Consider the following 16,581-nt stretch of genomic DNA (forward strand, 5'->3'; position numbering starts at 1 on the left):
ATTGAAGATTTAGATGTTGACTAAAATTTAAAAAAAAAGCCAACAGTAATTCACTGGCTACACTCTGCCATTCCAAAAATAACCTGTCTGTTCCTTTTAAAAGAGACAAATTCATGAGTCTGTCTTGTATAATGTCTAGTAAATTTATTGAATGTCTCTGTAAATTCAAATTGTCTTGTGTGACCCGTTGGTTTCCTCTTGCTATTATATCTTGGAAACAAGAATCTGTTTTTCAGAAAAATTCCCTTTTCTGAACATATGATTTCCTAATAGGCATGTTACCACTTCCTAATACTACTACTTTGACGTCAGACAAACCAGCATTTGTTTCCCTGTTTTTGATTTCTCTCTTGAATAGGTGGTGGTGTTTTGGTGTCTTCCACTTCCTGAGAGTACTATTCTAGAAAATATTACCATTGGGTAATGGCCAAATAAACTTTACATCCACCATCTCTGCTTCCATGTCTTAAAACACTATGTAGGACGATATATCATCAGAATCTCTTACCTTAAATATGGATTAATTAATTTTATTAATCTGTTCCATTTTGTATATTTGTAATAATTCATTATTTCCTGTTAGTTTACTCTGATACTAATTATTTTAGCAACATTGGAAATTAGCTTTAAAATTTCCAATCTAACTCTGCAGGCTGGTTTGTGTAATTTGTTTTATTAACATTGAAAACAGAATCTTGAATTTTAACATCTAAAACTAATGTGGTTATAAACTTCATTTGGATCACTTCCCAGAGCATAGTTCACTATTTAACACTAACTCCACGGGCTGGTTTGGTCCTTTGATAATTCTCAAAGCTATTTTTTTCCAAGAAAAGGCTCCTGTGTATTCTATGAAATTACTCCTCCGAACTGTTTTTGTCAATTTGAATTGCACAATATCTATGAAAATTAAGATCCCCAAGGATTGTAGTGTTATCCTTATTTCTTTATTCTTAATTTTTTAAATTCAGTTCAACACCAATTATTGTTTCATAACTATTCCCTGCAGTGTTTCCTACCTTTACTACTTAACCCAAACTGTTCAAGAACTTTAGGATTAAGATTTACTCTTCTGCCTTTATGCCATTTTTTAAGTTTCAGGTATCCCTCCTTTTTGTTAAATTTTCCCATTTAATACCAGTGTGGCACCTAAATGCCAGCCTTAATTGCCAGGCAGCTGTGGCTTGGTAAAGACCATTCTCTATGGCATTAGTTCATCTCTTATTCAGATACAGAAATATTCAAAATTTTAGTTAACTATTTAATACATTTGAATTAAATCATCTGGAATGGGATGGCAAGTTTTTAAAGAACTTGATATTGTTTAGGGTGCAGTTGTCTCTGACCTCGGGTACTAACATCCTTGCAAAGACACTCATCTATGAACCAATTAATGCAGTTGAATATTTCATAGAAAAGTACAGTAGAAACAGGCCCTTTATCCCATCTAGTATGTGCCAAACCATTTAAACTACCTACTCTCATCAACCTGCTGAAAGATAGCTCAAGCAGAAATCAGAGGCACCAATAGAGCCTGATGAATTCCATTGATGATGCAGATACTTTGCCTCTAGTGAAGCTGTATGAAGAAAGAATTGAATCAACAAACAAGGCACCTTAGCTGCCCACACCTGCTAAGGTAATGTACCACTCTTGGGGATTGGGTTATCTGAGGTAGATGTACTTCTTGCTTTAGAATGATACTGGCAAATTCTCTTAATATCAATTTGGCACATGCAATAACAGTCCAAGTAGGTTGTCATGTGAAATATATCTCTACTGCATTGTTTTCTGAAATGGGAAAATGATACAAAGTGTTGCTGTCATCTTGCTCAATATCTTCATCAAAATAAGAGACAAAGTATTTTAATTTGACAGGCAATTTTCACGTTTGCAGCTTGGGGTTTTTCTTTCAACTGATGGAAATGACACTTGGCTGTCTGAATCTTTAATTGGTTAAAATATTTTTGGAGGTTTCCTTTTCCCATATAGCATGGAATCTTGTCAAAAATTGTCCAGAAGTAGAAATGCCTAGATTGTAACATATGTATAAATATCTAAAAATGTAATTAATTAGGAAATCAACAAAATATTGATAGCACTTTGCTTCTTTAAAATGTAACCTGACTGATTCCCTTAAGCAATTGCCTGCAGAAACCAGTAGACTAGGAAGTATCACAAACCTTAAAAAGTCTTTAAAAAGTTTCATGAGTGCCAGAGTAGCTGTTGAAAATAGTTTCCATGGGGGTGAGGTGTAGAATATACATCATATGGGCTAATTCCATTCTATGTACACTGTGGCCATCAGCACCTATGTAGCAAGATCTGCAAAGATTCCAGTATGTAGGCTATGAATATAATCCATGCATGCTGTGACATCCAGCTATGACATTTACAACATCCAGGGCAGTAAAAATCCATCAGGCCCATGCAAAGCTGCCTGCCAACTTTTGTTAAAATTTGTGAACAATGGTCTTATATTACAAATTTTAAGATTTACAAGGATGCTACAGGATACTTTTCTTTGGGACATACGAGCCCAAGGGAAGATTTAGTTGAGCATTACAGGGGAATTAAGGGCATTTCTCTTTCCCCAGTTTAAAATAATAATAAATAACTGCCTGAAAGCTTAGTAGAGTCAGAAATGTTCATCACACTTAGATAGTTCCTATATGAGTGCAAAACCCTGATCCACAAGACCAGAAAGTGTGATTCACCAAAATTGTTCATTTCTGGTTAGCACGTCCGTGAGTATCTGAATCAACCATGTCGTTTCTATGTTAGATGGTAGAAGAAAGTAGTTGGGCATGGTTGGAGAGGAACATGGAGATAATCCCTTAAGCATCCATTGTGGGACCTGAACCCTACAAATTTTAATTACATTATTATTTGACACACTATAACATTATTTCAAAGTGGATAGCAATACAATGAAAAGTGATGCACAGAGAGGACAAACACATACAGGAGCATAATGGGGAAAACAAACAGTAGCCAGGATGTGGGCTACAAATTACAATGGGAGATAGAAAATTTACGTCAAAAGGGAAATGTTGCAATAGTGGATGTGCAGGGATTTTAATATGCAAGTAGATTGGGAAAATCAGGTTGATGCTGATTATGGATCCCAAGAGAGATGTGTGGAATCCCTATGAGATGGTGTGTAATGAACAAGATTTGATCAGGGAGCTTAAGGAAAATGGCCCGTAATCATAATAGAATTACAGACGCACAATACAGAAGCTGTCAAAGTTGATCGGAAGGGGACACTTAGGGATAACGGCAGAAAAGGAATGGCTGGAGTTTCTGAGAGCAATTTGGAAGAGGCAGAAAAGGTGAATCCCAAAGTAGTAGTATTCTAAAGGCAGGGTGATGCAAACGTGGCTGACAAGGGAAGTCAACGTAAAAGCATAAGAGAGGGCATACAACAGAGTAAAATATTAGTGGGAAGTCAGAGGACTGGGAACCACAAGAAAAAGATGAAATATGAAGGTAAGCTTGACATTAATATGAAAGAAAATAACCAAGTTTTTCAGATATAAAGTAGAGAGAGATGAGAGTAGATATTGAACCACTGAAAAATGATGCTGGAGAGGTAGTAATGGGAGGACAAGGAAATGGATGAACTGTGGAAGTCACTAGCAGTATGCCAGAAGTTCCAGAGCATCAGGAGGCAGAAGTGAGTGAAGTTGCTATTACTCTGGAGATAGTGCTTGGGAAGCTGAAAAGTCTTAAGTTAAATAAGTAAACTGGACCAGATAGGCTACACCTCAGTGTTATGAAAGAGATAGCTGAAGAGATTGTGGAGCCATTATCACTAATCTTTCAAGGATCAGTAGATTCTAGCATGGTTCTGGAGGTCTGGAATACTGAAAATATCACTCGCCTCTTCAAAGAGGGCAGAAGAAAGGAAATTAGTATTGGAGAGTTAGCCTGACCTCAGTGGTTGGGAAGATATGGAGTCTATAAGGATGAGATTTTGGGGTACTTGGAGGCATGTGATAAAACAGGGCAATATCAGCAAGGTTTCCTCAATGGAAAACCATGCCCGACTAATCTGTTGGAATTCTGAGGAAATAAACAGGACAGATAAAGAAGAATCAGTGGATAATTGGGTTTGCAGAAGGCCTTTGAAAGGGTATCACACAGGAAGCTGCTTAGCAAGATAAGATCCTATGGTATTATTGGGAAGATACTAGCATGATAGAGCAATAGCTGATTGGCAGGAGGCCAAGAATGGGAATAAAGGGAGCCTTTTCTGACTGGCAACTGGTGACTAGTGGGGTTCTGCAGGGGATGGTGTTAGGACCGCTTTTAACATTGTATGTAATGATTTAGATAACATAATTGATGGCTTTGTGGCCAATTTTGCAGATGATATGAAAGTAGGTGGGGCAGTTAGTGTTAAGGAAGAAGGGAGTCTGCAGAAGGACTTAAGACAGATTTGGAGAATGGGCAAAGTGGTGGCAGATGGAATACAATCTCAGGAAGTGTCTGGTCATGCACTTTGGTAGCAGCAATAGAAGTGTAGACCATTTCTTAAATGGAGAAAATTTAAAACATCCAAGGTGCAAAAAGGAAGTGGGAGTCCTCATGCAACATTCCCTAAAGGTTAACTTGCAGGTTGAGTCAGTCTGAGGAAGGCAAGAGGACTAGAATATGAAAACAAGGATGTAATGATGAGGCTTTAAAGGGACTGGTGAGGCCTCACGAGCAGTTTTGGTCCTCTTATCTAAGAAAATATATGCTGACATGGAGAGACTACAGAGAAGGTTCACAAAAATTATTCCAGGAATGAAAGATTTATCATATGAGGAATGTTTGAGGTCTCTGGGCCTGTACTCACTAGAATGAAGAATGAGGGGGGAAATCTCACTCAAATGTATTGAATGTTGAAAGGCCTAGATCAGTGGTTCCCAACCTTTTTTTGGCCATGCCCCACCTAATCACCTCTAAAATCCTGATGCCCCCTGTGGTGATATATAATTCTTATTATTCAAAAAGTGAACTCCTATTCACCTGGAGGAAGCTTAAAAGACCATTAACTTGGTTTAAACAAGCTTCCAAAGAACATGGCATTCATGAAAGAGAAAAATAAAAAAACCAAAGGACTGTTAAAGTTCTGAGGAAGAAATTACTAAGAAATTGTAAAACAAAGTACCTTAAGTGATATTAAAATAATAATAATAAATAAATAAAACAATGCCGATTCGTTTCTACAGCATACAAAGACAGATACACCGTTTAAAAGAGATGACACAATGTACACACCTTCACACCACCAAGAACCAAAAGCTACTGCAAAAAGCAGCATTGGCACGACCTCGTACGTGTTTCTTACGCATTTGGACTTGTTCATTCGTTCCTTCCTACATCAGTCAATTCATTAATTTAATTATGAAAGCCATTTGATGGTTGTAATGATGGTGATACACTATATATACAGTACATACGCAATTACACATGTACATACACACAAGTATTTTTATGTATGCATACTGTATATACATATAAGTATTAACTCGCACACACACTCATACTCACACAGACTTACTAGAAAAAATTCACTGTTAATAACTCATTCTCAAATTGCCCCCCCTTAAAAATCAAATTTACCCCCTGTGGGGCGTACACCCCACGTTGGGAACCACTGGCCTAGATGGAGTGAATGTTTCCTATTATAGGGGAGTCTAGGCCCAAAGGGCACAACTTTAGAATACAGGGATTAAGAACAGCGATGAGTGCAGTGAATCTTTGGAATTCTTTGCCACAGGTGGCTGCAGAGGTCAGGTCATTGGGTGTTTTTAAGGCAGCTGTTGATAGATTCTTGATTGGTCAGAGTGTGAAAGGTTACAGGGAGAAGCCAAGAAAATGGGGTTGAGAGGGAAATGGATCAGCCATGATTTAATGGTGAAGGACACTTGATGGGCAGAATGGCCTAGATGTGTTCCTGTGTCTTATGAATGTCAAATTCGATGAGCCATACGTCATCCGTTTTGAACTGTAAAGATACACAAGTGAATTTAAGATAAAAGCCAAAAGAATGTCCAAATAAAATGCTGAGGCCCCTCTAACACATCACTAAAAACACTAAAATGCAGGCACTACTTCCACCAAATACCCACCTCACCTCCCAGTGTTATGGCTTTTCAGGTTAGGAAGTTCAGTTTTACAAACTTCACAATTCACTACCCATGTCTGATTTCACGGAGAAAATTTGAAATAGTTCATTTTGAGTGTTTGTCCAGGCAGGGTGAAAGGCCAACCAGGAAGTGACACCAACATGGGCTGATGAAGCTGTGTTTGTTCACTGAGAAATTTTAAGACAGGAAACCCTAGAAATATTAATCTGTCAATTGTTTGTTCCCAATTTAAAAAAAATAGCAATTTGGATCCATCCTCACTACGATTTTTTTGTTATCCTATTTATACTGTATGAGTGTATGGGAAAGATAATATAGAGTTCAGATCACAAGTGGCCCTATCATTATGCCCTTGGGCTATATTTTCAGATGCACACAGAGCCAGTTTGTTACATACCTGAATATAAAATAGTAATTAGTGCTGCAGGAATAGCATGAGATTTCTGTTTCAAACATTTCTGAATTTTACCATGGCCCCTTTAATAAACTGCATAGCAAGTCACAGGACAATAACACTTTATTGAAACAGCAATAATGCAAAATTGCTGATACATGTCATTAGTAACTACAACACTGCCAATATTTACAAAGCTCGTCAATAAATGTACTACACATATAAAAATATGCATCACTTATATACAAATGTGCAAACATATGAATTTGAACATGATATGGAATTTCACTGGGTGCAAACAGTATTGAAAAAGGCATAATGGTTTGATAGTGACAAACACACTATTTTCCTGAACCTCCATATGCTATATCAAATATCTAGTGCTAAAACATACAAGTTTTCAATTGTGGAAACTTACCAATTTCAAACTAAACTGAGATGCTAACAAAGTAAGGTTATGAATTTTTTATGAGGGGTCATTCTGTTATGGAGTTGCACTTAAAACTCAAAAAGGGATAAAAATGCATTGTTTTCTCTTTGGTAACTGCTCGATTATCAAAGCTATTTATAGTTTAATTTAAAGGAGTGTAGGTCAGTACTTTCTGTTTTTGCCAGTCTCAAAATTCCTGAAGCTGCCCATGTACAGAGTTATAATTTAGTATATTTATACCTTTAACAAAGATAAACGAAATTTTCTGCATGTTTAAGTCTATAATTTGATTTCTAATTGGCAAACTTTTATTTCAGCATGGGTTAAAAATAAAATGCTAACTTACCCATGTTAATTAATCTTCATTTGGAATTATAGCAGGCTGCTGTAATTTGGATTCATTTCTGGCTAAAATGTGGCATGTCTGTGTGGAATCGCAAATAATTGGACACTGTAGCCCTTCTAAATCAGGAGGTCAATCATGGTTAATAATTTATAAATAATAAATGATCTTGTATGGAATTTATAATGTAACTGCATTAGGGAATTAATCCGTTAACAACTTTAATACATTTCATCACAAAAGTATAACAACCCTTCATATTTCTTTCAAAGATTGAACCTTACTTAACACAGGCATGCAAGACCACCAACCTATTATCTTTTCAGATGGATACCAGTCACCTATCCAAACATGATGTCATTGTGTAATTAGGTCTCCTTGATCTCTACCTTTATGTAATACTATCACACACTATTCTTTGGCTTTTAAGTCATACTTTTACTGGGGAAACTTCCATTAAATGTGTGTGGTAGTGCATCAACATAGCATATTGGTGTTTCAATCCATCCATTATGCCTGTGTTGCAATTTCAATTTGCATCTTGGACATTAATCCATAATATAAGTTGTGCTATTATTAAAGTCTTAGACTGGTATTTTTCTTTAAATGATGGGCAAGGAATCCGGTGGATTTAGTTACCTGAATTTCTATTTTCTTAAAGCTGATTAAGTGCAACACTGGCGAATTAAATGGGAGCAGGTTTCCTATGAAAGGTCATGTGCATGTGTAAAGGCAAAAGGCAATTGGGTGGGAGGGATAACGTTACCAAGCACAAAGCAAGACATTGAGTTCTAAGTTGAACAAAAAGAATTGCCTTAATTTATGGCGGTACTAAGTGCAGTTTAAGAGTGGTTCATATTTCTTGAACAGTAATATTTATCACATTACCAACCTCAAATTTCAGTGGTAAGCAAAATATACAGGAAAAACTGATAATGAGTGTTCCTTTGACAAGACATTCTGTGGCATTTAAACTTTTGGCTTTCAATCATTTCTGTGCTTTTAGTTTAATTTCTAAATGTAGTTATAAATCTAGACAATGGGCTTAGTCAAACAACCCAATGTAAATATAATCCCAATGCAACAAGAATAAAGACTCACTGTGGGAATCATCAGTACTTTAAACATATACATTCAAACCCTGTGACTTGTTAAATTGTAATTTGCAGCACATTTCAGAAGACAAAACAATCCTAAATTCCCATCCCTAATATTTAACCCTGATACAAACCATTATTAAAGGCATGATTTGATCAGTATTACATGAATCATCAGTACATAATCTGCTAATGGATTCATCTGAAAACTTATTGAAGGGCAGATAGATATCTCTCCTGGTAAAGGCATTTCCTTTTGTATTTATAAATTTATTAATTTAATTTACTTGTAAAATATAGAAAATATAGTCCTTCTCAAAACTGTTACCCCTGCTTTAATTTTTAAAACTGCAGTTTTTCTCTGATTTATAAAATCTGTACCTTCTATATTTAAAAACCCTTTGGCTAAATAGTGAACATCAATTCCTTTGTAAGGACACACAACATGTCAAAGTATTACATTGCATTATAGCATTACACTTATTTTCACTTATCAAGTATTTGGCAAATCCTGTTTATCTGGGGAGCAAACAAAGCCACATCCCCAATAAGGGGGATATTATATGCCAATAATGAGGTGTTTTAATCCCTCATTCCTATATAAAAATAAGGCTCTCCCAATTTTTCCCCCAGAAGGTGCATCTTAAAAGTTAATTGTTAAACTACCACACTTTGGTAAATACACAAGCATGTATTAAGTTAGCACTAATACATTGTCACATTTGTTTAGTTTGGTACTGTCTCCATTGAAGACTCAGTGGGGTCAGTATGTTTAAAAGCACAGGTCAAGGATGTAAATAATGTTGAATCCTTACAATTGGTTCAATAGACCCAAACTTTAGAAAATGTGGGAAAAGTGGTACTAAAATAACTCATTTTATCTTGGTTAAATGTTACAGAGGGTCAAGCATGCTATCCATCTTGCAAACTGATGAAGATGACGAGAAATGAAAGTTGACAGAATGACTTGCAGAAAGCTGAAATCACAGCCTAATTAATTAGTATTAAATGTACAGACTGGAGACGTCATGGGTTATCTGCTTGCATAAAAACAGAAGAGCCTCTGACAAATGACATTCACTTAATTTGCAGAATAATCAGTGACCCAAAAAAACTACACTTAAACTCCCAAGATGCCATAGTTTTAGTCTCCCTGGTCGTTATAAACAATAGCTTTGCCCTGGCTCTGGGCAATTATCATCTTAATGCAATAACATGATGAGCATATTGCAGAAAGATCATTAAAACAAAATGTACAAAGTAGTAAAAGGTTAATTAGTTCAAAAACATTTCTCGCAGACTGATAAGAATTCACTGAACCAGCCAGTGTAATAAACTCCACAATACCATGCATTTTGGCTCAGGCCACCCACAGAAAAGCGCACTTGCATGAAGAAATTCTTTTCAATTTCAACAGTAATTATTAACCACTGACACTAGAATAAATGTGACATAAAAATAAGTAGTCTTAATATGGCTAGACTATGAGACTGCCAGTTTGACATGAATTATCATTTCTTTCATCACTCATTCTTTCTGCCGACATTCAAGTGGACCATACTGGATAATCTCATCTTGGCTTGTCTTGTTACTGGAGTACTAACCATTGCTAGATGATTGACACACAACACTAAGAAAGCATACGCTTTTTGCTTGAGTATTGGAAGTCTAGTTATATCACTCCCAATGTAGCTGAAGATCAGGACCATCCAGAAAATCAGTGGAAAACACACTAGGAGCAGCACTGTTAACAGGAGTGAGTCCTGTAGTTGAACCTGGCATTGTCACATCCAGCCAATCCATATTGTCCAAATTAGTGTCGGGGAGGTCCAAGTTCAGGCAAGAACTGTCTGCAGAGAACTGCACATCACAGGGGTCCATCACAGAATGATGTTGATCCAGAATACTGGATGTATTCAGTAGATCATTTTGAAGGTCCTCCATTAAAGCAAGGGAGTCTGAGTTCTCCTGGTTGACCGTCATTTGAGAAGCATTGCCACCAGATGACAATGTATCATCCAGAAAGGCCTCCAGTTGATTTTCTGTACTAATAGTGAGATTATTTGTTGATTCTAGTGACATTGGAAGAGGAGCCATCTGAATTCTTGGTGGTGGTCGAGACAATGCTGAGTTTACAGGCAAGGAGGAGATATTGGCTACAACAGCTCTCATCTTAGTAGCAGGCAATGATTCTTCCTTGATAATTGGTGAAATCTCTGTTACACAACAAGAAATGGTAAAGTTAGGAAAGACACCAATAAGATTGAAAGAGTGCAGAAAGAATTTACAAGGATGTTGCTGAGACACGAGGACCTGAGTTATAGAGAAAAGTTAAATAGATTAGGACTTTAATCCCTGGAGTGTAGGAGAATGAGCGGAGATCTAACAGAAGATATACAAAATTCTGAGGAGTATAGATAGTGTAAATGCAAGCAGGCTTTTCCCACTGTAGTTGGGTGACACTAGAACCAGAGGCCATAAGCTAAAGGTGAAAGATGAAATATTTAAGGGGAACATGAGGGGAACTTCTTTACTCAGAGGGTGGTGTGAGTATGGAATGAGCTGCTAGTGGAAGTGGAGGATGTGGGTTCGATATCAACATTTAAGAGATGTTTAGACTAGTACATGGATGGGAGGGGTATGGAGGGCTATGGTCCAGGTGTAGGTCGATGGGACTAGCCATAATAATAATAGTTCAGTATGGACTGGATGGACTGAAGAACATGATTCCATGCTGTAGTGCTCTATTACTCTCAACTGGGACAAAAGAAAAACAATCTATTGATTCTATTGTTCAGGTAACTGAAAAATAACAATTGAAAATTTGTACAATGTAATTTGAGTTAGATAGAGCATGCTCTTAATAAAGGACTTGGTTTGTACATTTTCAATAATTGTTTGAATCTCGCAAAATAAGAACTCGTAAAATGTTAGAAAAATAAAAAAAACTGCAGAAGTATCCATTGAGCAACATAGCACAATATCCTTTCATAGCAACTTTCCCAATCTAAAAATCATTGCTCTAATTATGATTTGTGAAAATGAGAACAAGAATTATAAAAATGTCATCAATTTACATGAGAACCATGTCCATGAATGAGATTACAATGATGACATGAATCATAATTGAAGTGGTTGTCCATGTGGACAGCTTTATGACATGAATGTTTAAGAACTTGCAGCAGCATAAGGGTTTGAAGTATTGTCTGTTTATACATGTCTTAGTCTGTCAAATATCCCATGCCTTTTTGCCCCTCATGGTTTATAATAGCCTAACATCGTTTAATCATTTTGGGTGTTGCTGTGCTTGCATCTAATAATTAAACATAAAGGTCAGAATCATCTATTCACTAGAATTCCAGTTCTGGGTAAGTGGAAGTTGACTGAATATGAGTTCTATAAGGAGTGTAATATCTACAGAATGAGGAAGACTGTATTCAGATAAGTAATCCAACTTCTTTAAATTGTTAACCTTCCATATTCTCACATGCTGCCAGTATATTAGTCAGATCATGACATCAATATATTTAATTCACATTACCTCCACTTTCAATTAGGATATCAAAAAGGTCATCCATCTGCTGACTGTGTGCATTGAAAACCTATAAAAACACAAGATGGCATCATTAGTTTACTCTCACTTCTTACATAATAAGCTCATGTGCTTGTGCAAAGTAATTTAAGATACCATATGGTTAGAAGGCAGCGACACAACTTGAAAGTCGCACTAAATCAGGATGAAGAAAACCATCTGTCCCATTTTACGTTATTCATCTGGCAAACTTCTATCTTCCTCAGCACAACATCCAAAGTTCAAAGTAAATTTTATTATCAAAGTACATATCACTATTTACAATCCTGAGATTCATTTTCTTGTGGGCATACTCAGCAAATCTATAGAATAGTAACTATACCAGGATCAATAGAAGATCAGGCAGAGTGCAAAAGACATCCAACAGTTACTTAAATAATTGGAAAGATTTTGCCTCCACCTACAAGTCCAATTTATATGTTAATTGCACAGTCTGATGAATTTTCTCATGATTTCCCAATGGGTGTGTTTTTTAAAAAACTCTGACCTGATGGAGCTATTCAGGGAGAGTCACTTGCTATTCCTGGATGTCCAGTCTCACTTAGGAGGCCAAGGGCTCAATGTTGGATGCTTCTCCTGCTAGGGATGCAGGGTGGGGAGGGTTGGCAAGAGGGCAGCTTCCTCTTCCTGATTCACTCTAATCTTATTTTTCAAAAAACTTTGGCTTTGCTTTCAAATCAAATGAATCTAGTCTACGCATCTCTATTTAAGTAAGCAAGGTGTAAATCTACTGTTTTTCTCAAAAGACTAGCTTGTACGTTTCATCCCTCAAAGCACTGTCTTAATAGCAATATAATTCCCAATACTTAATGTTGGATTGTTAGCCAAGTACAACACATTATTATTTATGGGATCCTTCTTACCTCCTGCTGTTTAAGATTGCGAGTTTGCTTGATTGCCTCCTCATACCGAGGAGGATCTTTTGTCTTTGAAACGGAGTTACTAAAGACTGGGGAGTGGATTGTAAATGGTTGCTGGGACTGAGAAGGCGAAGTAGATGGTCCAGACTGTAGAGATATTGATAAAAGAATGCAGTTTAGTACATGTAGTCAATCTTTAGGTATGAATCCTACCTTAGAAATGTTCTCCTGATTACTAATTAGCACATTGTATGGAAATGCAATGACTTTGTTATAAACTGAAAATTATCATTATTTACTCCAGTGAGGGATTTCACAACAGGTTGATTGCAATATACACATTATCTTCTTAGGCAATCCCCCCATCGCAGTGATGGGGAGCACACTGAAGGCACAGGAAGTAATGAAGGTTCTCTAGAATGCTCCATCTCCATTTTGAATGACCATGATCAGTCTCAGGATATATTTAACTTGCTTAAGAGGACTCTGAGATCATCCTGAAACTTTCCACTTGGCAATCTTTTGTCATAGAGCTTGAAATAGAGTGTCTGCTTTGGGGTCTAGTGTTGGGAGTGATCTGATTTGTCCAACTTAGGTAGCCGAGTACAGCTAGGACTTCAATGCAATGAATTGTAAAATACAGTCCACATTTTAATTATTCAAACTCCAATAATTGACAACCCCATTGTTTGGAAATTCTGATATGCTGATTCTACATCTGGTTCAAGTTCCCTTAAACCAGGGGTTCCCAACCTGGGGTCCACGGACCCCTCGCTAAATGATATTGGTCCATGGAATAAAAAAAAGGTTGGCAACCCCTGCCTTTAACAGATTTCCTTTAAACTCAGAGTTAGGTATTCTGCGTTCTTTTAAGTTCATTGGTGTCCTCTTACAGGACTTATTTTCAATTCACTTGATCCTTTAAACCCATTAGATTTGTTTCCTTCCCTGGGTCACTGGAAAATACTATTATGCAATTGTATAGCATCTGAAAAAAGTGAATTAAAAGTGTGTTGGTGTTTTAACAGTAGTATCCAAAAGTCCATAAAATCTGAAAGTCTGCCAAAGTCCTGAGGGTACCCTATATTCCAAGCTTTACTTAAGAATAATTTATGGGATAATTTTTCTGTTTACTAATAATGATAAATTAAAACATACAATAACTTAATTTTCTTTAAAGCTTTTAAAAGTGTGCAAACCTGATAACAATTGGTAATTTTAGAATTCCTTAAAGCTTTTTTTAAAGTATACACTAAAATAAAACAAACAGAAGCAAGACATCCAAAGGAAATGGAACTGTGATTTTCAAAGCAAACATGGTTAAGTTTGCTGCCCCTAATGCCAGAAAGAAAATGGAAGCAACCCAGTAATAAATTTCCCTAAAGCCCACAGATGATCAGGAGGCTTATATATACAAGACGCTGGGCTTTTTACTTTATTTTAAATTTTCTTTTTTGATTTTCACACAGTTCACATTTTTAAACAATTATCCCAAAGGATATATCCTATCCATAGGTGATAATTCGTAAATTAGTCCATTACAGAAAATAAATTAATTACTCCAACGAGGAAAATGTGCAAATATTTAACAGAATGGTTAAAAAAAATGGGATCCTGCCACTTTACTTCACATTGCTTCTGCAATTACCTTTTGTGTAGAAGTGGGTCCATTGTGAAGAGTATTTATACTGCTTGTCCTTGGTTGACACACATTGCCCACTGAAGTGTTTATGAAACACTGTTGCATTGGTGCTGCTGTCTGAATGTGGTTAGGAAACACATTTGGTGTTGATGTGGATGTAAAAACCTGTAATTTATAAAACTTAGTAAGGTTGATATCATTCCTATTGAATCAAACAAAAAAAAATGTTCCTTCCTTAAATGAGATTTGGTATACTTGAACATATACCTTTAAATTGGAAACTCAGCAAACCATGAAACTAGAACATTTCCAGAATTCAGAATTCATGAATCTAGTGTAACTCACTAACCAATAAAACATGTTATGATTAAAATGGAAAAATATTGCAGGAAGCTATGCTAATGTTTCCACATTAAAAATGTACTATTGTAGTCATATACCTGCCTTAGTAGTCTGCATAAACTGCAAGTAACAAGATGCATTCATACAGCTTATAGAATCCAATTTAAAAACAGATAATAGCGCAAAAATTGTACAGCACACTCTCGTTATTTTTAAATGTCTATTGATTGTGGATGAAAACTGAAAATAATAAGATTTGAGAATACAATCATCTCCATGATCAGGTTGCAGGGTTTTGCTCCATCAGATGTGTATGGCCAAAACAATGTTGATGGAAGCTGTGACCTCTTGACTGCCCACTATATGTGAAGCAGGGAACACAGAGGGCTGCAGTGAGCAAAGTGAGCTTCAGATATGTCTGAGGACCTCGCAGTCTTATGAATCAGTGACACCCCAAAATTAACATTCAATTTGTTGAAGCTATTAGGTACAAGGGCCATTTCTAATATATCTTCCTGGACTGTGATGTTAATAATAAAACCAAGTGCAAGTCTACCTTAGGCTACAGCTGTTCCATCTGCTAGGGACCAATGGGACAGATTAACACAAAGGTAGATGCTTTACGAAAGCATCGTTGGAAAGTGCAGAGTGCTTGGGAGTGCTGCTGCCGTATGCATTAATAAGACCAATTTGGCATAGGACTGGCTGGAGGGAAGGAGTCTAACAGGAGTTCAGTAGGATTGGTGAAGACTTCAGAAATTACATGTTTTGGGGCTATTACTGTAATAATCATCTGCCACATGGCAGGTAATGAATTCGCCAAATACAAAACAAATGTGACCATATGATTTTTATATACAACCTTGTTAAAATCAAATCTGACCACAATATTCTGTCCCATGGTAGTAATACAAAATGTGGATGACATCCAGTTTTAAAATAGCTTAGTTACTCTAATACGTTTATAAATTTGAACCAATTTATTTTAAAAAAAGCATAGGTCACTTGGTAGGACGGGGCTGGATATGAATAGGTCATTTCAATTTTGGACTGGCAATGAGAGGTTTTTGTATTGTCAGCTCAAAATAGCAGTATTTCACCTGGGAAGGTACAGATTGTGTCCTGTTTTCTAACATGCAGTTTTCTAACTCAAAATAAAGTCACATATTGTACTCCACTTATTATGTTTTGTAATTAAAAACAAATCAAAAGAAAACATGACAGCCCATAGATAATGTGTCTACTCTTTGCTTTACTTTAGTGAGGCACGTCATGGCATAATAACATAAGCCATTCAAGTACTCTTTACATATAACCTGTAATGAATTCTGTAAACCAAAAATGCTTAATTAAACAATATATTTACAATATTACTCAAATATTAAATACACCATTGTTGCCAAAGCTTATTTTTGTTACAAACCTTTCTCATCTGTGCATTCTGGGTTAAACTATGTTGAGGCACAGGATCCTGTGTTTGTGGTTGCTCTGGAGAGCCTGAAGCCTGTGCAGGTGCAGAGGTAGGGACAGGCACAGGGACAAGTGCTTGGGCTTGTGAATGGGACTGAAAAATAAACATTTACAGGCTGTCAGTGAAAACTGAATTATTTAATATACTAGGGCAACACGAGTGAATCTGCAGATGCTGGAAATAAATAAAAAACACAAAATGCTGGCAGAACTCAGCAGGCCAGACAGCATCTATGGGAGGAGGTAATAACGACGTTTCGGGCCGAAA

The 16,581-nt window shown here is 36.5% G+C and overlaps 1 protein-coding gene across 6 annotated transcripts in view; it reads right to left on the minus strand.

Moving 5' to 3' along the window:
* Positions 1-6,642: 6,642 nt before the first annotated feature.
* The window catches only part of mrtfba (myocardin related transcription factor Ba), a 235,305-nt gene continuing 225,366 nt past the window's right edge, over positions 6,643-16,581 (minus strand). For 5 of the 6 annotated variants that reach the window (XM_073060479.1, XM_073060480.1, XM_073060477.1 and 2 more), the window contains 5 exons: positions 16,267-16,407; positions 14,508-14,666; positions 12,863-13,006; positions 11,949-12,009; positions 6,643-10,623 (listed from right to left, as the gene is read on the minus strand). In XM_073060479.1, the coding sequence (XP_072916580.1) occupies positions 10,085-10,623; positions 11,949-12,009; positions 12,863-13,006; positions 14,508-14,666; positions 16,267-16,407 (1,044 nt within the window). In that variant the 3' untranslated portion in view covers positions 6,643-10,084. The remainder of the gene's footprint in view (positions 10,624-11,948; positions 12,010-12,862; positions 13,007-14,507; positions 14,667-16,266; positions 16,408-16,581) is intronic. The other variant, XM_073060482.1, reaches the window with a different exon arrangement.

Source organism: Hemitrygon akajei, chromosome 11, assembly GCF_048418815.1.
Source record: "Hemitrygon akajei chromosome 11, sHemAka1.3, whole genome shotgun sequence".
Classification (NCBI taxonomy): domain Eukaryota; kingdom Metazoa; phylum Chordata; class Chondrichthyes; order Myliobatiformes; family Dasyatidae; genus Hemitrygon; species Hemitrygon akajei.